At 41.9% G+C, this 26995-nt stretch overlaps 1 protein-coding gene across 2 annotated transcripts in view; it reads right to left on the bottom strand.

The window, feature by feature from the left end:
• Nucleotides 1-22818, bottom strand: part of PCP4 (Purkinje cell protein 4) — a 54490-nt gene extending 31672 nt beyond the window's left edge. Inside the window, exons 1-2 of one of the 2 annotated variants that reach the window (XM_062573699.1) lie at nt 22702-22818; nt 575-626 (exon numbers count right to left, since the gene is read on the bottom strand). In XM_062573699.1, coding sequence (XP_062429683.1) covers nt 575-626; nt 22702-22710 — 61 coding nt within the window. In that variant the 5' untranslated portion in view covers nt 22711-22818. Of the gene's footprint in view, nt 1-574; nt 627-15864; nt 15962-22701 lie in introns of those variants that run through there. The other variant, XM_062573691.1, reaches the window with a different exon arrangement.
• Between the last annotated feature and the right edge of the window lie 4177 nt (nt 22819-26995).

Below are 26995 nucleotides of genomic sequence, written 5' to 3'. Positions count from 1 at the left end.
ATTTTACACATTTACCACTAAGTACTTTGTTTGGAACCACAATCTATTCAGTGGGGGAAGGAAGGGATCAGCCTGCCCAAAATTTAAGTCATTATCTCCAACTCTTCAACAACTTCTGTGCAAGCAGCTCCTAACTTTGGCATCTCAGTTATAGGCCTAAAATTAGGCAGGATGATCACACCATAGAGGCTATGTTTTTGAGCAAGATCTTTGCAATTCGTTTACCTTTATTCACCTTCCCCATTCACACAGTAACTAAACATGATTTAGCTTGAAATATTTTAGTCTTATGTCCTTTTCTCTCACATTTCAAATATTGGGTCTTGTTCTAACCTTATTTGCACCTGCACTGACTTCTGCAGAATCCTTCTGTTTACCTTAATATGAGCTCAAAAATCAAGGTCTCTACTTAGTATATGACATACAAACTGAAGCCCTTCCTGCTTTTCAAACAGATACAAGAGGTGAGAGATCAAGCAAGGCTCTTACTGGCTAACAACTGTTAAAGATTATTTTGATAATGAAAAGTAACTTAGATCAATATTCCCCAGCAAGAAATATAATTTATCCTTACCATTCTCACCAGATGTTTTGTCTTTTCCATTTGTAGCTCCGGTTCCTTGCCTCTGGGAGAAGAAAAAAATGGTTAGAACAAACCTGAATGTGCACTTCCCCCTTAAAATTACTAGTGGTTACAGCCAGATCTCTCTTTAACCTTAGGTAGCTATTTACCCTCATTCAAAGTTGCTTTGAAATGCTACCAGTCAGAACAGGAATGCTTAGCACCACCTAGGCATGGCTGTGTAACTATGCACATACAATTATTATGTTAGCGATGAAATAAGTATATTCAAGTTTCCATTTGCACAAGGGTATGAGCTACAGTAGTACATCTCTCCAGGTCTGTTGTGAAGCATTACCATAATTCAATTATTTAACTTTGGTCAGAATACTCATTCTTCCTGCCTTCACCACAAGCAGAAATAGAACTTCTTACTTCAATTCACTAAGTAAAATATAATCAAAAGATGCAGTAATGGAAAGTTGTTTTAACCAAAAAATAGCCTCATGGCTTTCCATGAAACAAATTGTAAGTCTCTAGTGATAGGTGGTAAATGCCAGTGCAGTCCAGATATAAATATATACACAGTGACAGAACCATATCAGTGTAATTTCACTATTATGCAATTTATTAGCTTAGGAAAGGCCACTCTATGAAAATTATTCTGCATCCCCCAGATACAGCATCTCACAGATGGAGATAAAGTACTTTAGTAAGCCAGTACAGTTAAACTTGCAATCCTTATGCAAAGTTATTCATACTTCTGCATATTATTGAAACGGATTAAAGAATTTGGCCTCTAGGGTTCCATGTGAAAAATTAGTAGCATTATATTCAGGGAATAAATTCAACTGCATTCAGCCAGGGGAAGCACACCCTCACGTATTAGGAAGGTTAACAGCTGCAACAGCACTACAAGTCAAATCCTTCGCACCACAATATGGATAGTTATGTCAATTTTCATATGAAAAAATCAACAGCGTATATACATTAAAGGATTTACTGTTCACATCTACTCTTAGTTCTTACTGCGGAAAGCTAGGGGAGAACGTTCTTCCGCTCTCTCAGAAGAATAGTACAAGAGCTACATATGGTCTATAGTGCTTCCACATGCCAGTGGTGAGGTTTCTCATCTCCCTTCCTATGGCAGATGTTAGTGCTTATCTCTGCTTCACTGGCCCTGCCTCATCTCTCACACTCTGTGGAATAAGACAGAGCATCCCTACAGAACAGTTCTGTGAGTCCATAAGCACAGCTACTGTTTCCCTGTGCAATGGAAACATTGGTTTCTCCCTGGAGCCTTACTGCCTCAGACAGGAGAGGGAACTTTGCAAATAACATCAGAACAGAAGGGGAGCCTGATTGGATAAAAATCTTTTATAAAAGCATAACTTACCAACAGCCAGAAATTACCCAACAACCATCTTGCCAAAGAATTAAACTTTATGCCTTTATTTAAACTTTTGTTAATATTTCAATGCTGGCTGACTTACAGGATTATTATTAGCAGCCAATTCCACATTGGAAATTAAATTTTAGTGCCAGTTTGCCAGGACCTCCTTAAAAACAAAATACAGGAATTTTCCTACCTAAAAATGGTAACTATATCACATTTTCCCTATTTATTAGAATGCTTTATTCAGGTTGTTTTATTTCCTGAGAGTTTCAGGCTGTGCTGTTTAGCCTTTATGAAAGCTTCTCTTTCCTCCCTAGGCTATACCTGTCAGGGTCAGTCTGCTATTGATGGAGTGCTAGAATAGGGATGCACACATTTATTTCATGTCTCAGGATTCAAGGTAGTAGGGGAAGTTCTCAGAGACAATGAATAAAGTCCTCGTACCCTTAAAGTCAACGAAAGGTTTTTTTTATAAAGCCAAGATTTTTCTGTACATCTGAAATCAATCTAAAAATTTTAGAGCCATCTATTTGATTGGTGGCCACTGAATATACAGAGAATGAAGTCTGTACATCTACTGAACATGCTTCTGGTATCTTTCTTTCCATCACATGTATATTTTGATTTAAAAGCACTGTGCTAAGAGATTGCAGTGGATTTAGGAGAAAGATCAGTCTCTCCTTAACGAGGCATTGAAATCCTTGTGAAAGAGCCATATACTATGTGATCATCCACTCACAAAGCCTTTAGAGCCTTTGATTTTAATTCACTCAGTAGACCTATTTTTTTAAAGTAGATTAAGATGCTAGTAATATTAGTACCTGAAGCTTCTTGCATCTTTCACTACCTTGCACAATGCTTCCACAGGCCACAAACAAGGCTTAGTTTAATTTTCTATTCAAAGCATGGGAGGAATAGCCACTGGGAGAAATTGGGGCTACTTTCAAGAAATAATGGAATAAGGCACTTGGAATGTTGATAACAGATACTGTCTTCAGACACAAACCAAATTAAAATCAATTAAATAAAACATTAATTTCTGAGATTTGTTTTTATACAAGTTATCTACAGGTTGACCACATTTTAAAAGACAAAGAATGGTCCAGTTCTTGTTTCTTGTAACATGTAGCCAGCTTCTTATTTGTAGCTTCTAGAATTCCCCAGCATTTTCCAAGGCAAGTACTAGTATCCATCAGAAGATAGAAACATTGAATAAACTTTCCACTTGGCAAAGAAGAAATATCAGGGCCAAAATGAACATGAGTGCAAAACCATAATGATTATACAGTAAAATAGGATAAACAGTTTTGTTGCTATGTTGTGTAGGAGGAAACAGTTTATGACTGCTTGGGGCCGTATTAAGTTTTAACTCAGTGGTTTTGCAGAACAAAGGCACATCGTTAAAAGCGTCTCCAAAAAAAATCAGTCATCTCAAATTTGTCAGAAAAGGAAAGAGGGCTACTCCCATATACCAAAAATCACAGTAAGAAGAGCAGGTTTATTTTCTTGCAAAATTCTCAGTGCTATACACAACAGCTATTTAATGTGGCATGAAAGACTGTATTAAATTAGTCCCCTAGGTATACAAACTAAGGTTAGAAGTAAGTTTTCAGCAGGAGGACTTAAAAATGTTAAATTCTGCAGTAAGCTTTTCCACTCCATTCCTCTGGCCTCTCTTGCACCCCCAAGCCTAATGTTTGCCTTTAATCTTGCATTCTGTTCCTGGCTTGAGACTTCCACATCTTTTCAATTAGGTTCCCAATTAGCAGTGTTCAGGACTGTAGCCAGGTGTTGATTACAGAATTTTTTAAATGAGTCACAAAACCCAAGATCATGAAGGTGAAGTTGTCAGGAATCTGACAAATGGGCCCTTACAGTTATCACATTACTCCACCCTAGTGCAGGGCCAGGGAGGTATAGCACACTGTATCCCAGTAAAGCAGCAGATGCACATCTGCAGAGGTGGAATGTTTCTACATCAAAGAACAAAGCAGCATCCAAAGGTAGAATTAAGAGAATAAGAACAGTAGAAAGTTTTTTGTAAAGTTAGTATCAGAAACTGCCGATGTAGACTTGACTGGACTGAGAATAAAAACAATTTTCACTGACAGATATTTTAGAATAACCTGTTCTCATTCACTGCAGAGGAACAGCAGTGAAACTTGTGCACATCCTAAGGTTTTCTTAGATGTTTTGCTTCAAGGTCCAATGCCAGCAGAAAAGGCATAGTCTGTATGACACATAAGGAAACATATGTTGGGGCAATACAGCACAAAGAAAGGTCCAAGCTTTTGGTCAGCTAGCCAACTGCATACCAAGCAAGCCTTTTCTATGCAACCATGAGTTCTCCATAATTAGTTTAACAAAATGAAATGTTTTTCTCTGTAAACAAGTAACTGATTTTTTTTTATAGCCTTCTGCTTTGAGTTCAACTACCCTAGCCTCAGAAGGAAAAAAGATAGTAAGACACATTTTTACAAATTTAAAGATTATAACTTTTATGTAGACAAAATTGTCACTATAAATATCTGCTTAAGGACTTCACAAGGCTTCCAACTAAGGAAAGCTCGGAATTTCCCTAGTCTACAACATAGCGATCAGGAGAAAAAAAAAAAGCAATTTATACCTGCCTGTTTCTCTGTTCAGGACTAAATACTTCCTGTTCAGTGCCTCAGATTAGGACAGTTGTAATGGATTTTGTCTAGGAATAAAGAAGGAAACAATTTTTGCCTATTTTTATTTACTGTTGGTTCATCTGTGAAGATACTGAGAGGTTTCAGTTATTGAAACCAGTCCCAGCTAAGGTCTATTACACTATAGGTAGAGGTAGAACCCAAAGTATACTTAAAATCATAATTGCCTGAAGCATAATAGCCCATTTTTCATTTCTACCTAGGTGGAACTTTGATATTACATTACCACACCTACTATTTCATAAATAGTGAAAACTGAATTAGGGATAAATATGGAATAAAACACAGGATATACTACTCAGATTTGGGACTTCCATATTTCATATAGCCTGTTGAATATAATCAGAAAAATAACTTATTCAATTTTTAGCAGTGGGCATTGAGGGAAACATAGGCTATTGTTGATTAACAACCTATGTGTACATGCTATTTGCACTTTCCTGTGTGCTTTTTAGGAAAGACAGGCCAGGAGGGTGAGGTGGTGGAGTTGCTCTTTACGTGAGAGAGCAACTGGAATGCATCGAGCTCTGCCTGGGGACGGAGGAGGAAGCAGTCGAGAGCTTATGGGTGAGGATTACAGGGCAAGCTAACACGGAGGATGCTGCTGTAGGTGTCTACTACAGGCCACCTGACCAGGAAGAGGAAGTCGATGAGGCCTTCTACAGACAGCTGGAAGTAGCCTCATGATCACAGGCCCTGGTTCTCATGGGAGGAGACTTCAACCACCCTGACATCTGTTGGAAGGACTACACAGCAAGGCACAAACAGTCCAGGAGGCTCCTGCAATGCATCAATAACTTCTTGACACAGGTGCTGGAAGGGCCTACAAGGAAGGGTGTTCTGCTGGACCTTATCCTAACCAACAGAGAAGGAATGGTTGGAGATGTGAAGGTTACAGGCAGCCTTGGCTGCAGCAACCATGAGATGGTTGAGTTCAGGATCCTGCAGGAAAGAAGTAAAGCAATGAGCAGGATTGCAACCCTGGACTTCAGGAGAGCAGACTTTGGGCTCTTCGGGGAACTACTTGGAGTAATCTCATGGGTTAAGGCCCTAGAAGGAAGGGAGGTCTAGGAGAGCTGGTTAATATTCAAACATCACTTCCTCCAAGCTCAAGAGCAGTGCATCCGCATGAGTAAGAAGTGCGGCAAAGCAGGCAGGAGACCTGCATGGATAAACAAGGAGCTCCTGGCCAAATTCAGACAGAATAAAGTACACAGAATGTGGAAGAGGGGACCGGCTACTTGGGAGAATAAGAATGCACACAGAGTATGCAGAGATGCTACAAGGAAGGCTAAGGCCCAGCTGGAACTGGGTCTGGCAAGGGATGTCAAGGACAACAGGAAGGGCTTCTTCAGATACATCAGCAACAAGAGGATGACTAGTGAAAATGTGGTACTGCTACCGAACAGTGCAGGGACCCTGGTGACAAGGGATACAGAGAAGGCAGAATTACTGAATGCTGCCTTTGCTTCAGGATTCACTGCTAAAGGCAGCCCCCAGGAATCCCAGAGCTTGGATGTGAGGGAGAAAGTCTGGAGAAGGGAAGACTTTCATTTGGTTGAGGAGGATAGGGTTAGAGAACTTCCAGGCAAGCTTGACATTCACAAATCCATGGGCCTGGATGGGATGCACCCATGGGTACTTAGGGAGCTGGTGGATGTTGTTGTCAAGCCGTTCTCCATCATTTTTGAGAGGTCCTGGAGAACTGGAGAGGTGCCTGAGGACTGGAAGAAAGCCAGTGCCACTCCAGTCTTCAAAAAGGGCAAGGCAGCGGACCCAGGCAACTACAGGCCGGTCAGCCTCACCTCCATCACTGGAAAGGTGACAGAACAGCTTATTCTGGATGTCATTTCCAGACATGGACAAAAAGAAGGTGATCAGGAGTAGCCAGCATGGATTCTTCAAGAGGAAATCCTGCTTAACCAATCTGATAGCTTTCTATGGTGGAATGACTGGCTGGGTAGATGAGGGGAGAGCAGTGGACATTGTGTACCTTGACTTCAGCAAGGCTTTTGACACCATCTCCCATAACATCCTCCTAGAGAAGCTCAGGAAGTGTGGGTTAGGCGAGTGGACAGTGAGGTGGATTGAGAACTGGCTGAGAGGCAGAGCTCAGAGGGTCATTGTCAGTGGCATGGAGTCTAGCTGGAGGCCTGTGGCTAGTGGCCTCCCCCAGGGCTCAGTACTGGGTCCCATCCTGTTCAACTTTTTCATCAGTGACCTGGATGAAAGGACAGAGTGCCTCCTCAGCAAGTTGGCTGATGATACCAAGCTGGGAGGAGTGGCTGATACACCAGAGGGATGCGCTGCCATTCAGAGAGACCTGGCCAGGCTGGAGAGTTGGGAGGAGAGGAACCTCCTGAGGTTCAACAAGGGCAAGTGCAGAGTCCTGCGCCTAGGGAGAAATAACCCTAGGCACCAGTACAAGCTGGGTGCTGACCTTCTGGAGAGCAGCTCTGCAGAGAAGGACCTGGGAGTGCTGGTGGACAAACAAGTTGACTATGAGCCAGCAATGTGCCCTTGTGGCCAAAAAGGCCAATGGTCTCCTGGGGTGCATTGGGAAGACTGATGCCAGCAGGTCAAGGGAGGTGATCCTGCCCCTCTTCTCAGCCCTGGTGAGGCCTCATCTCGAGTCCTGTGTCCAGTTCTGGGCTCCCCAGTCCGAGAGAGACACGGAGCTACTGGAGAGAGTCCAGTGTAGAGCTACAGAGATGTGAGGGCTGGAGCACCTGCCCTATGAGGAACAGCTGCAAGAGCTGGGCCTGTCTAGCCTGTGGAAGAGGATACTGAGGGGGGATCTTATCAATGTGTCTAAGTACCTGAAGGGAGGGTGTCAAGGGGATGAGGACAAACTCTTTTCAGTTGTCCCGTGAGACAGGACAAGAAGCAATGGGCAGAAACTGAAGCACAGGAAGTTCCACCTGAACGAGGGGGAATTTCTTCCCTGTGAGAGAGAGAGCACTGGCACAGGTTGCCCAGAGAGGTTGTGGAGTCTCCTTCTCTGGAGATATTTAAAATCTGTCTGGATGCAACCCTGTCTAACCTGCTCTGGGTGACCTTGCTTGAGCAGGGGGGTTGGACTAGATGATCTCCAAAGGTCCCTTCCAACCTTACCAATCTTTCTAAAGTCATGTACTGACTTGAAACTATAACATTTCCTTGTGTAGGTAGGAAAAAGATTACTCTTCACCACTCAACCACAACTTGGTCAAGAACCCAATAAGGGCAATAGATATGTTTAAGATAGAAAGTTAACAAGAATAGCAATGATGCTGTTGTGACAGAAAGATTCCCATTTACTGAAGCTGCCAAAGGATACTTTGCCTTTAAATGATGAAACCAGAATTTTAGGATCACTGTTTTGGAATTATATGTAAGTATGAAGATTAAGAATAGATAAAGGGTGTACTTTTGGCAAGGGATGCACAAGCTCTGCTGAGAGAATTCACTCATTTTCTCCCATTAAGTCTTAAAATTGCAGAGCTAGATGTTAAATCCCAAACCAATTTCTGTAACATATAGCCTCATTCAAATCAGTAACAGTCACCTGAAGAACATCTGCAAAAAAGAAGAATCCTTTTGAGAAGCTTGTATGTAGTTACAAAAACTAAATTAGAAGGTACACAAGTAAACTTCTCACTGCTGTTTTTGTTTCCTTCATAACTTCTTCCACACCGTAGATCTGGCATTGAGTATTAGTGAGATGAAAGTGTCCTTCAAAAACCCACCTTCAAGGTAACAGCATAAAGTACAGAGCATCTAGCCAATATTTTGGCTGAATGAAGGGTAAGTCTGATAGAAATCAACAAGATGTTATCTTGCACACCAGCACAAGAAATCACAGATCACATCTGCTGACCAGCAATAAGGAAAAATATTACCACATACTCTTCAGTACAAAGCTGTCCATTTCTAGTTTTGATCAAAAGTCACTTATATTTCTTGTTTTTAAAAGTGACTCTGGAGATTACTACTTTTCCTTTGCTGCTCCTATCCTAGAATTTGTTCTTTAGGATGTAGCCTCTACTCTTGCCTACATAACACTTTTCCTGCAGGTTCCTTTATACAATGGGAATTCTCTATGGCCATTTTTATGTTGCCTCGTGTTGCCAAGGTAGCATAATATTGCCAGAGCAAGGGTGCCAGAATCCATCTTTCAACAGCAGGCATCAAAATTAACTGCTCTTTGGCACTCTGATGATTGTTATCTTCATGGGTCAAGTAGTGTTTTACTTCACTAGCTCTTGACTGTCTTTAATTTTATTAAAAACTCCAATAGCTATTTTTTTATAAATTAAAACTGCATAAGTGGACTGAGGTGAACTGATATGATTTAAACTGCAGTGGCTAAAAATCAGCACTGATCTGCACCACTTTTGACACTTTCATAGTCACTGAAAGCATATGAACTTACACACATGCACATCAACTAACATAACTGTAGTTAGACTACAGCAGATTTTCCTTTCAGGTACTGTGGGTTGGTGCCTGCCCTTGCTATCAGAGGCCTGGGCAAATTAGTCTCTTGCTCTCCCTTTATTTCTCCAGTGGCACATCTAACCTCACCAAATGACAAGTTGCAATGTAGTAGAACCTGCTGTCAAAATGCTACCTCTCCAGTATTGTCTTCCTAAGCAAGTTCCCTTTGTCTTTATACAAAGGACAGAATCTGGCACTCAGCATTTCAGGTTAAATAGGGAGGCATCTAATGAGAAGGTGTCTGAATGTCAGACAAGGGGGGGGGGGGGAAACTGTCTGGGATGCAAGAATGGTTCTCCAACAGTGAAGAGGAGAAACTTTCATTGTTTCTCACCTCTGCCAACACTGTGCTGCAATTTTTAAGTCAGCACAGTGAGAACCTGCTGATTTTTGTATTCAAGTTCAGCAGTGTTCTAAACAGAATATTTAGACAAACACCAAACAATGTAATTAGTAAAGACAGTAACTTAATGCATAGGTTATTAGCATATTTTGAATTTAAGCATTATTAAGCAGATATTTTCTCCAAAGACATTAATCAGAGGTTTCTTTTGAGGGAGGGATTAATGGAATCTTTGAAGTTAATTTTGAAAGCAACAGTAAGGAAGTATTTTCCAAGTCATGTTAATTACTGTGTCAGGCATGAGAAGTAATCCTTTATTTTTTCTGCAAGGAAAAAAAAACTCAATCCTGCAAGTCTTCTTTACAGAGGTTGCTCATATGTGAGCAATTGTCTTTAGTTCAGTTACCCACACAAATAAAAGCCAGAAGCATAGCACAGTGCTGTGAAATTTAAGTTGCATGTTAGGTTTCAGTTAGCAAAGGGTGAATATGGTAAAGTCAACTACAGATTATGCCTTCTTATACCACTTGCCAAAAACTACCTCAGCTTTCATTTGGACATGGATTACACAACCCATATCTTAATTACACTGAAAACTGATAAAGAAGAAACATCAAGGTGACTCAAGACAAATATTTCCATTACATAAAAATTAAGCTAGGTGGCATAAATGAAAAAGTGACTGAGGTCAAGATAGTCTCCTTCCCCCCTCCTCCTTTCTGTTAATTCTTATCTATTGTAGCATCAGACATTGCAGTAAAGTTCCAGAAAGGGCTGTTTCAGGCAGGAAATCTGCCTTAAACTCACTCCCCAGTCTAGCCTCATCTAGTCACACCTTCCCATTCCCAAGGTCTCAGCTGTTTGGATACAATTGCTGGCAAAGCAATACAGAAAACAGGAACACTAAAATTATTCAAGTCAAGAATAGCCCTTCAGCAGATCAGTGCTGAAAACAGAATCATTGAACTCCAGGTAAGAACTAAAATTTGTTTCTTTGTGGATCAGATGCCAACTAGGTTACTGAAATAATCCAAACAATTGCATAAGTCCAGCAGAACAGGTAATGCATTGCAACAGAGCAAAGAAGCACTATGTAGTTTTAGTGCAAGAACTGAAAAGCTAAATGAATGCCTGCTCTCCTGAATTAGGATACATATCATGCTTTGAAACAGGTTTTCCTTTTTCCCCACTTAAAGGCAGAGTGAGAACTATCATACATTTCAGGCTTGCTATTTCACAGGGAGTGAAAAAAAAATGCAATGTCCCTAACTCAAAAATGAGAAAGTAAATCTAGAAGAAACTCAAGTTTCAGTTATAGAACCATGGAAGTGTTGGATGGAAGGGACATCTAGTCAGCCTCCTCCTTGAGGGAGGAATATCACCAATTCCAGGTTTGTAAGAGCTGACCTGACTTCTAAGAATAGAGAATCCACATCCCCTCTGGGTGACCTCTTCCAGTATTGCACCATCATCCTGGTAGGAAAGTATGTCCCATGAGGGCATAAAATTTCAGCAGTTTTTTTAAATACTAATTAGGACTTTCCCAAAGAGCTAAAACTGTAGATGGATCAAAGCTTCTGGACAAAGATAATCTGTAACCTACAGAATTGTAATGACAATTTTTATTTTAAACTAAATCTGATACATTTAAGTATTTTGTTTGAACAGACTCAAAACATTTTTTCAAGTCAGTTGAACATGGATCTGCATCTTCCTATAATGTTGCATTTACTAGTAATCTTTACACTTCAGTGGAGCAAAATGTAGAGCTGAATGGGATCTGAAAGGGTCCATCCACACAGCCAAGGACTACCTAAACAGTTTTTAGACAGTCTAACCATGTTCAAATAGCATATCTAAATTTCAAGCCTTGACCACCTGTGCAAACAATATGGACAAATAATGATACTGCAACATCTGATCAGGAACAGAACAGAACCTTGGGAATTAAGAAAAATGTTTGGATGCAGTTGGTATTCTGGGTCCTAGTGTTTAGGATCCCCAGGTAGGAAGAATGCCATAAACCAATTAAGGGGTCAGGCTCCTTGCCCAGGCATAGTATAACTGATTGGGAGTTTTCATAACAAATACTTTATATTTCATTCTTCCAAACCCTTCTGAAAGTCAGAATAATTTAGTTTGTTGATATAAACCTAGCTGCAATTTAGCTAGAGGCTGTCTTCAAGAGACAGCTTGGTTATTAGTGGCAGAAGTCCACAGTGACTTATCTTCATATCTGATCATATTGACCCTATCATTAAGGCAGATTGAGCTTCTTCCCAGGTTGCAGAGCAAAAAAAAAAGTTCAGGTGTTCTTGCTGTTGGGTTTGTTATTTCCAGCTGTACAATTTAAATTTGTTTTCACTTTCTTACCATTTTCCATACATATTTCAGAGACAAACTGAGACTACCCCTATCTGTTACTTTTATTAGTCTGTATAGCAAGTGACCAGACAGATTTTGAAAAATTATGGCAGTTTCATGTTCCCACACAAGGTTACTTTCCGCCTTCTGTCTGAGGTGAAGCCTTCCAAATTTCAGAACAGCAAGACAAAGCCACAAGGCTGTTCATGCATCACTCACTACTCTTCAAACACCAGGCAGCCAGTGCTCAGAGTGCAGTTCCAAGCAGCCTCATAGCCATCTGCAGTTATGACTAACTTCTTCGGGGCTATTCCAGTAGCAGGGGATCACTCAGCTGAAAGCATGCTGCAGCCTTGGCAACACACCATGCCCAGGGGCTGCACAGAGATGATGCAAATCTGCTACCTTTGGCTCTGTGCCACAAGGACATTCACACAAGGGGAATCCTGAACTGGCTGCTGAAGCTGCCTTTATACTGGGCTTGATGCTCTCCCACTATACTATCCCACTTGACAGAGTATTTGTCTCATTGTTCAAGTCTGTATTGAAACAGACCCTCTAAGTCTTGGAGAGCTGATGTGTTTGAAGTCCTACGCAGTTGATAAAGCTGTCTTGGCACTTGGAGCCTAAACAGCAGCCAAGCTATTAGAAATAACCCCACCACATAAAAGTGGACAGAGTGATACAAAAGGTCACTTCAATTGCCAAGCATTAGGGACAGCATTATGTGCTCACATACAGAAAGTAAAAGAAAAGGCAGCTCACCAGCTCCATCCAAGATCTGCCTAAAAAAAGGGATTTCCCACAAATGAGAAGCTCCCCAGACCCTGCAGTTGCTAAGTGAAATTGATGCTCCTGTCAGCTTTGTTAATAACAAAGAAAATAAGAACAGAATTTTCACTGAGCTGTTCCCATGGTCAGCAGCCCTAGGACAAACCCAAGTTCATCTGCCCTACAAGTAAACATTATAGTGCCTGTATTGCCCTAGCCTTGGAATAAGCCCAGAACTTGGTCGAAAAGATTCGGCATAAGCTCCCCCATCTCACTGTTTTTCAAACAGTGCATCTCTAATCTGTTCTCTAATGCAAGTTTAGTGAAAATTGAAAGTTTCTCTAAACAGTCACCCTTTGCTCCTTCTGTCCTCACTGTCTCATTATGCACTTTGTACCTTGCATATGAAGTAAAAGGCAAATGTTATCTAACTAGACACTTACCTTATTCACACATGACAACCGGCTGTTAGAAATGGACCCTAATGTTTCTTCAGGAAATAAGTCATGTATTCATTTAGTTAATATTCTAACAGCTATCCTGTGTCTAGATAGAAAATAGGTTCCTCACAGAATTTTCCTGAAGAAAGCAGATTAACACTAATTTCTTCCCCCTTATATCTAGCTCTTTCTGACACACTGCAGACAGACAACAACATCTTATTAATTTAAGGCTTACATAACTACAGAAGTTGTTGCTAGAATTCAGATTTTTATCATTTGCAGTATTAATGCTTGATCCTCACCTACCAGTTCTCCCACATCTGCAGATCCATTCTGTAAATCCAATTACAGGATATAAGTGAACCAAGCTTTTAGGCAAAACAAGGAATACAAGGCAGCATTCAGAACAAAAAGACCTGTGAAATAGTGAGAAGGTTTTCTATAATCTTACCCAAGAGGCTCATTCAGCTTGGCTTGCATATTAGTGTTGTCCCATGGCTTGTAAAGTGAGCTGGATAAACTGAAGGAAGAGTGATAACCAGCCAGTTCTAACTGGCATGAAGTTGGGCAGCCTTAGGCATTTGGCTGCCCTGCATGAACTGCAGTTGTGTGCTAGCACATGTATTTTGTAGTGTGCCAACTATAAAATATTTGCTATTTTCCAGTGGTGAGTGTACATCACAGATCTAAGTGGAGTCATGAAAAGTACAGAAGTATGAAACATCTGTGAACCATGAAGCTTGGTCTCCCCCCACCCTTCCCCATCATGTGGCCTGCAAGAAGCTGTCTGCTCAGCCATCTCCACTTGCCTAATGCATTCTTCTACCTCCCTCCTGTTAATACTTCTAATTTGTAGCCCTTTCCTTTATGTCTCCCCTCACCTCATCTCACATTTTACTAATACACATTTGGAATTCAAGGAGCTAGCTTTCAATGTTATTCAGGTTTCTTCCCTGAAGACTACATAGCACAATCAACATTAGTAGAAATTCTTCCAGCATCCTTTATATGTAGATTAAAGGAGATGCTGGAAGAATTTCTACTAATATTGAGATTGTATTAAAAAGACCAGTATACTGAATATTCAGCATTTTAAACTGAAAACTTAATCATGAGGGTTCAAAAGGAAACTATATTTTCTACAAAGGAAAGGCCAGCAAGAGCCCCATTACTTGATGCATTGAAACTAGTGTGGAAAGCACTAAAACTCAAAAGATCTGCCCTCCCTAACACACACTTTAAGAGACTGAACAGCCTCTGTACCCCCACCCTACTTGGGCCCAAACATTCAAGTGTGTTTGCATGTTTAGCAAGTCATTGCACTCTGGTTCACCTCAGGCAGGCTTCTCCCTTACCAGATGGATTATGTTGCATCCATTTTACAACATAGACATCTTACCTTCTTTGGAATTTAGTCCCTTTTAAAGGAAAGGCACTTTGCACATTCAAAAAGCCAATTCCTCCATTCCTTCATAGAAAAGGGGCACCTCCCTCCAGTCAACCTAACCTTGCCCTGTTTGTTGATGGCTTTGCATCTCTGCTAAGAAACTGTTTCAAAGATACTGCAGTACACAGGTAGCGGGACCATTCAGGCATGACTCAGTTGAATGTATCTTACTCAAACACCAATTCACTGAAGCCAAACTTTTTGTGAGAAAAAGCTACAAAACCTGTAAAAACATCCTCACAAGCCTTCCTTCATATGGTCTTGAGTGTTATTAGACCCTAACTCACTAAGGTCCTCAAGAAATCAAGATAGCCTCAAGTCTTACCAGGTTTGACTCATCTATCTAGTTATGAACTCAGCACCAATTTAGGAGTTGTTTCAAGAAAAAAAAAAAAGTGTCAAAACCATAACTATGTTCTCCTGCAATCAGTAATAGTATCAAATCCAGCTACAACTCCAATGCCTGGAAGTCTCTATTTAAGGTTCCTTTAACATCTCCAGGGCAAGATAATGATCTGGGTACCCAGATCAATAGTATCAGCAGGAGAGCAGAGTTTAGTTTGGACATCACAGAACACATGGAGATGCGGAGCAATGCACCCTCAAGCATTAGCAGTGGTAGCTTGCTTTCTAGTACTCTGCTCAGTGATTTTGAACCTGGGCAGATCTCTGGTTTCAATGAGACTTCTTCTATCAAGTGCAAAAATGAGGCAGTTTGTGGCTATAATGCCTCATCTAGGTCTACTGATTCTTCTAACAAGGCCATTTTAACAGAACAGTTTTAGCAATCTCATTGATTCACTCAGGAAGGGCCTACTTCAACCCTTGTCAAGATCAACAAGCTTTAACAAGGCAGTGAACCAAGAGGTCTGTTCCTGTTGACAGGCTCAGTCAACATTAGTTTGGATCTCTGAACTGTGTTCCATCATCCTCAGATGAGATGCACCTAAAAATTCTAGAATACATCCAAAGAGACATGCATTCCTAGCTAGGATCCCTACACATCTTTCTCCTTCATTCTTAGAATACTCTGTTATGCTATGACCCAAAACAACTTTCCCTTGCTCAGGTACCCAGCAGGGCATGGCTCTTTCAAGTTTTTAATTATAAATAGAACATTTAGTTCTCATTTCTCCAGCTCCACTATTCCTGGCTTTCTAGTCTTGCTGGCACTGCCTGGCTGCTGGCTTCACAGAATCAAACAAGCCATCCAAAGCACATGACAAAAAGCTGGTGACAAACCAGCTCAGGCCTGCTTTCTTTCAGGCCCTAAGACCCTCATCCTGTTAAAGACACTCCAAGTACTTGCAGACACTTTACCAGAGTTAGAGCTCTATCTCTGCACATTAATCTGTAGCTCTCCTACCTCATGACCTGGAGTGACCCTTCTCACCAGCATGCTCTCTGATCAGGGAATCCTTACAAGTCTCCAGAGTCAGACAGAAGGATATTATCTTTCTCAGCTTTGTTTTCTTCTATTTCTTACTCTTTGGTTCCAAAAAAAAAAAAAAAAAAAAAAAAAAAAAAAGAGAGAGAGAGAGAGAACTAACATCATTCTATCCATTGTCACACTAATCAGTATCAGCAGGACCATAGTCTAGAACTATGTTTCACACACTACATGTTAAATTAGGTGATAATGTAAGAACATTCATTGTTTGTAGATGCTTGTGTCTTTGAACACCAGTTCAGTTGTAACTTACATTCAAGACAGGTAGGCAGACAATTCTCGTCTCCTCTGAGGTTTGTGCTTCTTCCTCCAAGTTCCATGCAGCTACCACACAGAGCTTGATATAAGTTCACAGATCATGAGTTGAAGACCTGGCCTAGAGAAGAATTGTCCAGCTTTATAGAGAGACCTGAGTAGAGTCTCGCCTGGTCTCACAGAGGCCAGATGTGGAGGGTGAGAATAAATAATGAACCCAAATGCTGTCATTAAATAAGTTTTACAATTTAACTTTTCTGCAGTTGCTTAGCTCTGAGCATATTCCACAGAGATTGCCATTCATTTTCCTACTGAGAGATCTGGCCCATATGATCTGTCTTTTGCATCTCTTATTTCCATGAGAAAAGGAAAAAAAAAACAGAAAGTCATGCCGCTTTAGGAATGGAAATGGAAAGAGTCAGGGCAAAGCAAAGGATTGTTTATTATGGTTTGGTTTGCTTTAGTTTCTGCTTATCTGACATGTTTGTTCAGCCACCCAGTGTCCAAAGAACTAAGGAAAGAAACAGAACTCTGTTGTAAGGAAGATGAAAAACCCAATCTTCCTTTTTCTAAGGAAGAGACTAGCTCTTTTAGAGAAAACACTACATGGCTCAGACTGATATAAGCCTCTGTTGCAGCTGACAGGAAGAAGGCATATCTTCCCATGCACACAGCCTTCTCCCAAACCTCTTCTGCCAAGAAGTAGGTCTCATGATTTATGTATTCAGTCTTAAAGACTAAGCACACTAGTACAAATTCCTTCATAGCATAGTTACAGAAGAGATAAAACAAAACACAAACACTGAGACAGATTTTCCTGGTCATCCCTAAAAAAAAAAAAAAAAAAAAAAGGACAGAGCAACAATAGCAAGCGCTGGTCTAGAAAAAAAATTTAAATCAGTAAGTGTCCTTTTATCAAAAGGCCATCGTTGTACAGTTGCAGTCAATTTCAATGGGAACAACACACTTCAGCATACAAAGGATCTAGTCAGCGTTGAAACTGTTCAATGACCTCTGCAAACTTACCAAAGCATTACAAGTTTAAAGGATATTAGAAATTAATATGCCTTTTGACCAGGTATGATACTCCATTAACCCTCATATTGCAGCACAAGATGGTGTTTTCCTATTTTACGGATGCATCAGTTCTTGCTTTGTAAGTTGTTCTTTAATAGGAAAATAGTAGTGTGCTGGGCTTTAGCTCTCATAAGTCTGTCATTTATTAAAGTGTTAAGTGTTGTTTGAATCTTTGGCATTATATACATTCCAAGAAAATTAGTATACTTCTCTTTCTAGATAGTACATCTTCCAGCTTCATAATTAAGAAGCAATTCAATTCCAACCTAACTTTTAAGTGACATTTTTTAAGTGACATTTTTTAAGATGCCTGATCTCACTGAAACCACACTGAGGAAAGGAGTGGGCAAAGTGACAGATCTAAAGCTTACTGTTCTCCTTCCTTCCTCCTCTTTCAAGCTGCAATTTATCACTCAGCTAATAAATATATGCAAGATGAAATTAAAAACTGAGTTCATACATCCTCTCTGTCCCACCTCATCCTACAAGAGACGCAGAATTTCCTCCTTCAGCCTGCCGTGTTCTTGCTGCATTCTTCAGATCTACAGTTTTGAATTTATTGTGGGTATAACTATTGGCTTCACTGAGGTTGATAGTTGGGAGTCTGTCACAGCAACACCTGAAAAATGTTTACCAAATTGAGTCCCTTGAGAAGTCTAGTTGACTCAGGAGTCCCCTGGCCAGTAAGCACCACACAGAACACTAGCTCCTTTCAAAAAAAAAATCAGTGTATTTCCCCCTACAAACACCTACTCTTTGGTTTAATGGTCTCAGGTTTGTGTAGTCTCCACTTAAGTGTTTGAATACACCTGGCTAAGCATCAGTTCAGTAGAATTCAGTGAAACTCAACTGAATTTGAGAGCAATCCAAAAAATAATCCCACTATTCCTGTTTATATACCTGAAATAGGCTAGGCAGCTATGTCTTCAGACAAACTCCACTATAACCTGTTCTACTCTTGGCCATGTTAAGACCCCCATTTTTGAGATGACTAAATAGCCAGTTATCTCCCAAAGACCAGTTAAGGTCCAGCCATCCCTGCCAATCCATTTACCAAGCAAGTTTGTGCTGTGATCCAAGCTGGAACAGCAGCTATGCCTTGAATCACATCCCTCTCCTTGTGCAATGGCATCCTGGTGAGAGAACTTGCCCAGAATGAAGCAGACACCCTCTTACTCTGCCAGCCTGGGGGCATTAAACTGCTAGGCTATGTGGCATTAGTAGTGCTGGGAAGAGCCACAGCAGACAATGCCTTAGTGACTAGTTCTGCCACTACTACCTCCCACCCAAGGACTGGTGAAGCCCAGATGTCAAGAAAAATATCTTTGGCCCCTGTATTAGGCCATGTCACATTCCCAGTGTAGTCCCATCTTTGGCAAGTTGCCTTACTGGATACCTACCTCCCACTGAAAGTGATCTGAGCTCTGAGATAACACTCCCATTGGCAGCCTGAAGCACTGAGTCTTTAGGTATGCCCCACAGGGTCTGAGGTGACAACTCATCCCCCTAGGAATGCTCTGCACAGCCCCATTGCAGGTCAAGAGCACCCTTAAGGATGGTTTAAGGTAGGCACAACATAGCAACTGGTACAGGATTCAAGAGCCCAGAGGGAATATAAGTGAAAGGGGAAGAACTTTCTGTAGCTCAAGGGAGAAGCAAAACCTAGGGTTCTCTGGATTTAAAGCCTTTGAATCCAAAGATTCTGCAGGTTATGCAGAAATCAAGCTCCCATCTCCTCCTCACCAATTAAGGGGCTCTAAGAAATACTCCAAAGTATAAAGTATTTACTTCATAGAGTAAAGCACCTAAATGTCCTCTTCACTATCCTCAAATTACATATTCCTGATCACTTGATGCCTGTTTCAAAAGGAAAGCTAGAATGTTCTCTTGCTACTGTTCAGTAGCTAGGCTCCTCAAGTATGTAAAAGTTTGTCTCAATCCCTGCTCTAACATCTTTTGCAAGTTAGGCCTGTGTCTAACTGCCTTGGGTGAGACACATCAGTGCCCTCAAACAGCATAGCATTTGCCATGGTTGTACAAGGTATTAAAGAAGTTCTCCCTTAAGTTACAGGTGCCTGAGGCACATGGGTTAATTCAGCAGTTTTTCTGGATGGCTCTCCTGAAATTAAGCACCTAAATAACACTTCAGATATTGAAGGAGAACTCCTGTCCCACCCCAGCAATGCTAGTGACTTTTATAACAAAGTGAAAAAAATGCATCCAACAAGCTAACACCATTCTGCACTGCTTCTTGTGCATGCGCTCAGGCTCAATGCTTCATCCTTGAATCTGTGGAACAGCACCAGGGCTGCTGTTTCTCGGTCTGAAAGAACACTGTTTACAGGTACTCCTGTCCAAGCCCAGATCTGATTCTTAATGACAGCAGAATTATATTTAATACCGTAAACAAGTGTGGTCATGACTGTTGTAAAAAATGATTGTGTAATGAAATGTTTCTATTGAACCCTCATGTCAGAGGAATAATGTTACCATGACCAAACATCAGCCAAAATGTCATAGTTAAATGATTGCAATAAGATGACAGGATTCCCTGAGGTGGGTCAAGTTCATGCCAGTTTTGAGTCTAGAGGTTCACTGATCATGAATAATTGTCATTTTTCCAGGAAATTATTCAGGATTATTTCCCCAAATTCACATTAGGTGACCCAAAATAGTTAATGGAAGGTCATCTGGAAATCTCACGGGAGATTTTTCCAGAGAAAGCTCTTAAGCAGTTATTTTGAGGACAGATTTTCAGAACTATTTCAACATCTAAAAATGCATTTCTGTATACAGTGAGGTTTGAGAAGTTCCTGTGCCACTGAAGTGAACTATCTCCTCCTAAAACAAGGAGCATCAAGCACTAAGTAGGTCTGGACACAAGAAATACTATGAGATAAGCCTATATCTCAAGTTCCTTATAACTAGTTAGAGCTAGTTTTCCTCCCCACCCCCACCATACAGCAAATTTTCTTAAAGATTGCAGACATAAGAGTGTAGTTTCTTTGGAAAACATCTTCATCCTCCCTGCAAAATAAGTCAGCTACTGGAAAAAAAAAAAAAAAAAAGTAGTACAGTCAGACTGATAGCTGCTTTCTATTACTCAATTTTCTCCACCAGGTTATTGGTAGCTATTGCCACAAAGAAAAACTAAATTTTCACCTGACACAGAAGAATGGAATCCATGCAGTTTCAAGGAAATAACTTTAGGAATGTAAAAACCTCTGAAGAGAGCTTTGACAAGTGAGTTAAGCTCCATGCAAGTTCTCACAATTATTGATATAAAAAAATTAAAACCCCCTTTCACCCTCCCAAAACCATTCATTTGGTATAATCTTTCCAAGGCTTTATAGGAGTCTCCTTTCAGTCACCCTGTTTACAGATTTTTCTGACAGATTAGAACAAAACAATTCAGTTACAGCATTACAAGGGCAATCTACAAGACCCCCCCCATCCAATACAGCAAACAGATGTCTAAGGAGCTTGCATTTACTAATCTTTTTTGCATCAGTTTAACCAGTATCCTTCGCACTGAGATGGTTTGCAGAGGTCCAGTTGCTTTTATCTAACTTTAGGAAAAAAATATTTGTCATAATAGCCAAGAGGCAAGCAATAGAAAGAACTATTCTTTTTCATAGCCATAGGTGATACAGTATCATCTCTCCCCAATATTATCTGCTGAATGACAGGAGCATTGAAAACATTGATTGTAGCATTAAGTGTCATATACACAAAGTGCTGAGTATTGCATCAAAAAGACAGACATTCCCAGCTCTGAGGACATGCCTCTTAAGAAAAGGAGATTATGACTGGAGACTCCCAGTGCTGATTAGTGATGTTTGATATTCACTGGGACTTTTAAGATTCACAAATTCAAACTAAGAAGGGGCAAATCCCAAGCGAACATAGCCTCGTACAATACTATAACAAAATAGCATCTAGCACTGTTTCAGCAGGTACAAGTGCACATCACTCACTCTTCACTGGAATTTTCCCCAAATGCTACCTTTAAGTAGAATACTGTTGCTGCACCTCACAGAACCTTTCTGCTACTGCAGGTGGCAGAGGGACAGTTGACATAGAAAAGCTATAGAATTAACTGTGTCCATCAATTCAGATGTAGACACCAGAGAGGCAGAGAGAGGCCTTGGAGATTCTGGTGCATTACACCTGCACTGCCCAATCTCAGCAAGTAGCAAGAAAGCAGAATGAGGATTGCCTCCACTTTCATCATCTAGCCTGAACTGAAACTGAAATCTAAGCGTCCCCTCATGCACCCCTTCAGAGGCCGTTCTACAACTGCTCTTTGCCTAAGGTTTACACCTCAAGTCACTCATTTAATATACAGCAGAGTACAGCTCCCACACAACAGCTATGCTCAGAACTTACTGTGGCTCTTAACTTTAGTCTGGCTGCCAGGAAAGAAATACCAATTTGTCAAAGAGGCAGCAGGTCTTTATAACAGGAAATAGTCTCCAGAAATAGGTGCTGGATAAGACAGTCTTTACTGATTTGGGATGAAAGAGTTGAACTGCAGAATCTGGGATTTTACTAGCTGAACCTGTCTGACAGTTGACTGACTACATTTTTCAGTACTTTGTGCCTGATCACACTTAGGAATATTGGCTTCCCCTCTTAAAAAGAAAATCTATACTGCAAACAATGCAATGAAAGAAGTTTTCAGCTTGTTCATATGTACATAGCAATCCTTTTGTGGTTGGCACTGTCTGCATTTTCCCCTGACTGGTGGTATAGGGGGCTGTAGCTATAATCTTTCTCAGGATAGTATTTCTGAAGTTTGTATCAACAGCCAGTCACAAACAGAGCATTTTTTTCAAGTCAGTTTTAGCGTTTAACTTCTGCACTACTGAAGTATCAAATCCTCTCTTCTGCATAGCAAAGCATTAAAAAAAGGCACAATTTAAGGATGAGTTTAACAAATACATCTCCACTGAGACACATCACTCTCTCAAAGCATAAAATAAAGCAGTATTTTATGCTTCAAGTGAGCATGCACACATGTAGAGATGCATTTATTAAAAAAAAATAGTTAATAGAAAGCATGTATTTCAGATTTCATACCCAGCAAACAGCTGTCTCAGATCCACAAGCTGAGCAAGCAAGTACAGCAGTCTCATCAGGTTCTCCACACAGCCACAAAGGCAGCAAGCACCTGGACCTTTGCAGCTAAGAAAGTGTAATGTTTAACACCAAGTGTTTCTCATACTCAAAACCACCCGCTCCCATTAACTCCCGGAGGAAATTCGCTCGGTTATAAACAGCGGCTCCAGCCCTCAGCTTTAGCTCCTAGGTATTGACTCCAACGCCCTCCCCGTGGCACCTCCCGGAGGAAAACCGGCGGTGCCCCCTCGCGCCGCTCCCCGCGCGACCCCCGCCCCGCCCCAACGGCCGCTCGCTCACCTCGCTCATGTCGCCCGGCAACGGCAGCCCCGCGTGCGTGCCCGACCACCACCACCACCACCGCGCGCGCGCGCGCCCACCGCCCCAGCAGCCCGGCTGGCACAGCTCTCCCGCCGCCCCGCGCCGCCCTTTAAGAAGCGGCGCCCCGCGCGCAGCGCGGCCCGCGCGAGCCAATGAGCGCCGCGCCCGGGGCCGAGCCCCCCGCGCCCCCAACGCGAGGGGCCGCGGCGCCCCCTGGCGGCGGCGGCGGGGCGGCGCCCGCCCGCGGGGCCCCGACGGCCGGGGCGAAAGGGCGGCAGCGGGGTGGGGCGGGGTCTGTGCGGGGGCCGGAGGCACCTCGGCGGGCTGTGCGGGGGAGCACTGGGCTCTCCGCTGCCGGTGGTGGCTTTTCTCTGAAGCGTCCTCCCTGCCAGCTGCTAATAAAAGTCTAAAAAGATTTTTTTTTTTGACCAGGTTCAGGCACTTGGCTGCTGCTGCTGCTTGCTTTGGGCTTTGGTTTTATTTTTTTTCCCCTCATCAACATACGCAAGTACTTCAAAATCCCTGACGCCTCTGCCGCTGAGCACACCCTGTTGTCTTCGTTTTATACCCGCAGCCGCTCACCCACAGCCCCTTTCTCCTAGGCCGCCTTGGTCACCTGGTGTCTGCCGCTTGCCCCTTCTCGCGCTCCCCTGCTTTGTCCTGCCTCAGTCTGCCTGCGGCAATCACACCTGCCTGCTGCTAAAGGCCTTGGAGAGCCATGTCGCAGGCAGGGGCCTTCGACCGGGGGAGACTGTGTCCTGTAAAAACCCGTAAACAGCTTCTTCCCAGTAAAGGCAGTGCCCGAAAAAAGAGGTGGCTAATGATTCCTGCCTTCCTGCTCGTTTCCTCCCCATCCCGCTCAGTCCTGAATCCCCTTAGCTGGAGGGAGAGCCACCTCAGCAGGCAGGTGTGGCTCGCACGCCGGGGCGAGCGCCCCAAGCCCGTCCTTGGGATCTGCTCGGGTGCACGCTCTCCCGCAAAAAATAATAGCTAAAAATAAGAAAGCTGCTGCTTTATCTATATGCCAGACCTAAGCTGCATTCCCTTTCACTGAAGCCCCTGCATGTAGCTATGGGGAAAACAGAGCATCACAGAGAGAGGCAGCTGCTTACACATGAAATCTCAGAAGGAACTTCTCTGCCCAGTTCAAGGTGGGAGAGACCCTTCAAAAGTAGGTGCTGACGGCTCCTGTGGACGTGTACACAGATCAGGTGAAATAGTCAAAGTTTCATAGCTCTGTTTGCCACATGGCCTTTTTCTTTATTACTGTGGAATTCAGTGACTCACAACATGAGTCCTATTGCTTTTTCCATTAAAATATATTGTAATTCTTCATTAGCTGCTTTCACAGTTATATGGAGGAAGGGTCTTTTCAGTAAGTTTTTTGAGCACGTAATTAAAACAAAAGTTTGGAAGCTCTGCAGTTATACTCCAGCATCCATCTTTTGATGGAGCATGATTACTATATCCAGAAATAAACATTTGGATGTTCTGACTCATCTATCTGTGAAGAAATATGGATTCAATTTGCTCTGGGAATGCATTTCACTCCCTCAAATTTTTCTCAAATCAATAAGAAAGTTATGCATTATTTTGGAAAGCCTGAGAAGTTTGCCAGCCTTTCCACTTCTAGAGACTACCATGTAATAGCTTCTTTTCTTCATCAAAATCTATATTCAGGGTCAGTGATAATAAAGACAGTGCAAGAAGCTTTGTGAAACTCTTCTGGAAACCCCTTTTCCCTTTCAAGTTACTACCTATCCGCAGACGCGCAGACACTGCAGTACAATGCATTGCTATACATACAGTGATGGAGGGACACGCAGAGCCCGGCTGCTGCATTTAGCACTGCCATGGCTTTCAGTCTGCTTCTGGGCAGGAATAAAATACCAAATTGTGATTTATTTTTGCTCTGGAGGAATTTACTGGTCCTTGACAAGGTAAGTAATCACTGATGTGATTGCCAATCTAAGCCAGCCTTTGGGACTTTCTTGGTTTTTATTTTCAGTGGGAGGATCTGAGATCCCAGTCTTGCAGATGCCTTTGGGAGAGTTAGAGGAGAAAGCACCATTATGTGAACTCATGCAGTCATGATCCAGCTGGAGGAGGAGAGCTTTCTTCATCTCTTTTAAACACAACGGCATGTTACAGTATGTATAATTATCCAACTAGTATTTGAGCTTTCACCTGAGCCAGTGCCATGCTTGCCTATGTGTATATATTATTAAAAAATAGTTCACAACATGAGATGTTGGGAGAAGAATCAACCCACCAAATGCACGGATGTATAATTTTTAGATTTAATATGAGTCCTGCCATTCACAACTTGGGATCACAAAGCTGCAGGGATACTGCTTTTTCTAAATTTGAAACCTGAGTGGTGCTTTCTTTTTTTCAGGCTTCTCTGGATGACTGGCAGTAACAAGAAAGGAGGAAGGCCCCATTTAAAATATCATCTTCAGCCCTCTTTTATTACGGTAATATTCCCAGTACAGGCAACTGACAGTTTCTAAAATTGATGTTAATGGTCCCAGGTCTTCTTTTGTGTGGAGCAAGTGAGTGACAAGCATGATAAGAGTTCATGCATTGCAGTTTGTTCTACAGCTTCAGTGCGGCACAACTTCAGTGTCAGTACAGTGTAAGGACCAAAACTGAGTATGATGAAGTTCAATCATTGAAGAAGCTTTTTATTAGGTGACAACATTTTCTCATGAAAAGTGGTTGTGGATACATTGCAGCAATATTCATATTCTGGCAGGAGTGCCATTGGTCTATAAGCTTATGGGTACAAGGTACAATGACAACAGATTATTGAAGGGTTATTTCTTCCCAAAGGACTCATAATCACAAAGTAAGTTATGTAAGTAGCTTAAGGAAAATCTTTTTAGTTCCCACTGACACTGATAGGAGTCTTTCTGTTAGTTTCAGGAGAGTTCAATTGGATCTCAAATCCTCATGTCATTGACCTAAATGAAAAAAAAAAAAAAAAAAAATGCCAGGAACGTAACAGTGTCAGTTTTTAATCTGTGCCCAAAGAGAATCCATTAGTTTCTCCTGCATGTACTTCCTCAGCCGGTCCCATGAAAACAAACACAAATACTGAGGAGAAATATGATAATGAGATGGGTAATACACATAAGCAACCACACATCCTCCCCAGTACAGCAACTGGCTGCATAGTTGCCAATTAGCCAGGTGGGTGGCAAATAATAGATGTTCGTTTTGCAATTGCATGTATTGTGTATGTAGGTGATGTATGACATAAAACAAGAATTTCTGTCTGAGAGCTGATCGTTCTTTATCATCAAATGAATGTGACAAATTCAAGCAGAAACTCCAGTTGTGATATTTCAGGTTGTACTCTACTGTGCACAGAGAAGCATGATAATAGAGAAGGCTCTTTGCACTAGATTTACCAGGGGAGCATGTAAGGCTTTTTCCTTGGATACCTTCTGACCTGCTTTGTGGAGTTTACAGCCTCCTAGAAAGGCACACTGGTGAGCACACTGAGCTGCCTCTGGGAAAGCCCAGAGCCACCATCGCACCTGGCCCTTTTGCCTTCAGAGCAGCACCCACCCTTGAAGGAGGTCACTGAGGTCCCAGTTCAGTACCTTAGACTGGGATCAACACATTTTGGTGTTCTGAGGAATGAGCTGCCTAGTAAGAGAAGTGGAGCAGGGTGGAAATCCTCCCTTCTCAGGCCCCATGTTAAATTAGAGTTCACAGCCAGATGCTAGGTTTGCACCTTTCTAATGCGGCACCAGGTGTAGTCTTTTCTTCTAAAGCAGTGACACTGGTGGTGATGGCAGTGTCCTCCTGGTAACAGCTTCCTGCTCTGAGGACAGCTTGTATACATCGCAGTATTCAGTCAATGTGTAAAATGCACAGAGTGAACACAGAGTTCCTTTCTCCCAGAGCAAAGCCCGTGACCACAGACCCACAGAGATACATTTCCTTTTGTTCTCTCTCTCTTCTTTTTCCATCCAAACAAGTCTTGTTCCTTGCCTCTCAGATTTGCATAAGTTACACAGTGAAGGGACTAGAGAATACTTCCACAATCACTCAAAACAATCTAGGTAGATAGATACACATTAGGGTTTGAAATCTTATGTTTCTCCTGTTTCTTAATGCAGGGGTTACCAAACTTAATAGTTCTTGAACATATACACATACACACGCACACACATCTTGATCTAGGATGCAACCTACATTCTGACATTTTCATCTATGACTCAATTTAGTTTGAGATATCTCTAGTTCTGGAAATGTAGCA

Source organism: Rhea pennata, chromosome 1 (assembly GCF_028389875.1).
Source record: "Rhea pennata isolate bPtePen1 chromosome 1, bPtePen1.pri, whole genome shotgun sequence".
Classification (NCBI taxonomy): Eukaryota; Metazoa; Chordata; class Aves; order Rheiformes; family Rheidae; genus Rhea; species Rhea pennata.
The sequence above is the reverse complement of the archived record's forward strand: the minus strand, read 5'-3'. Positions and strand labels throughout refer to the sequence as shown.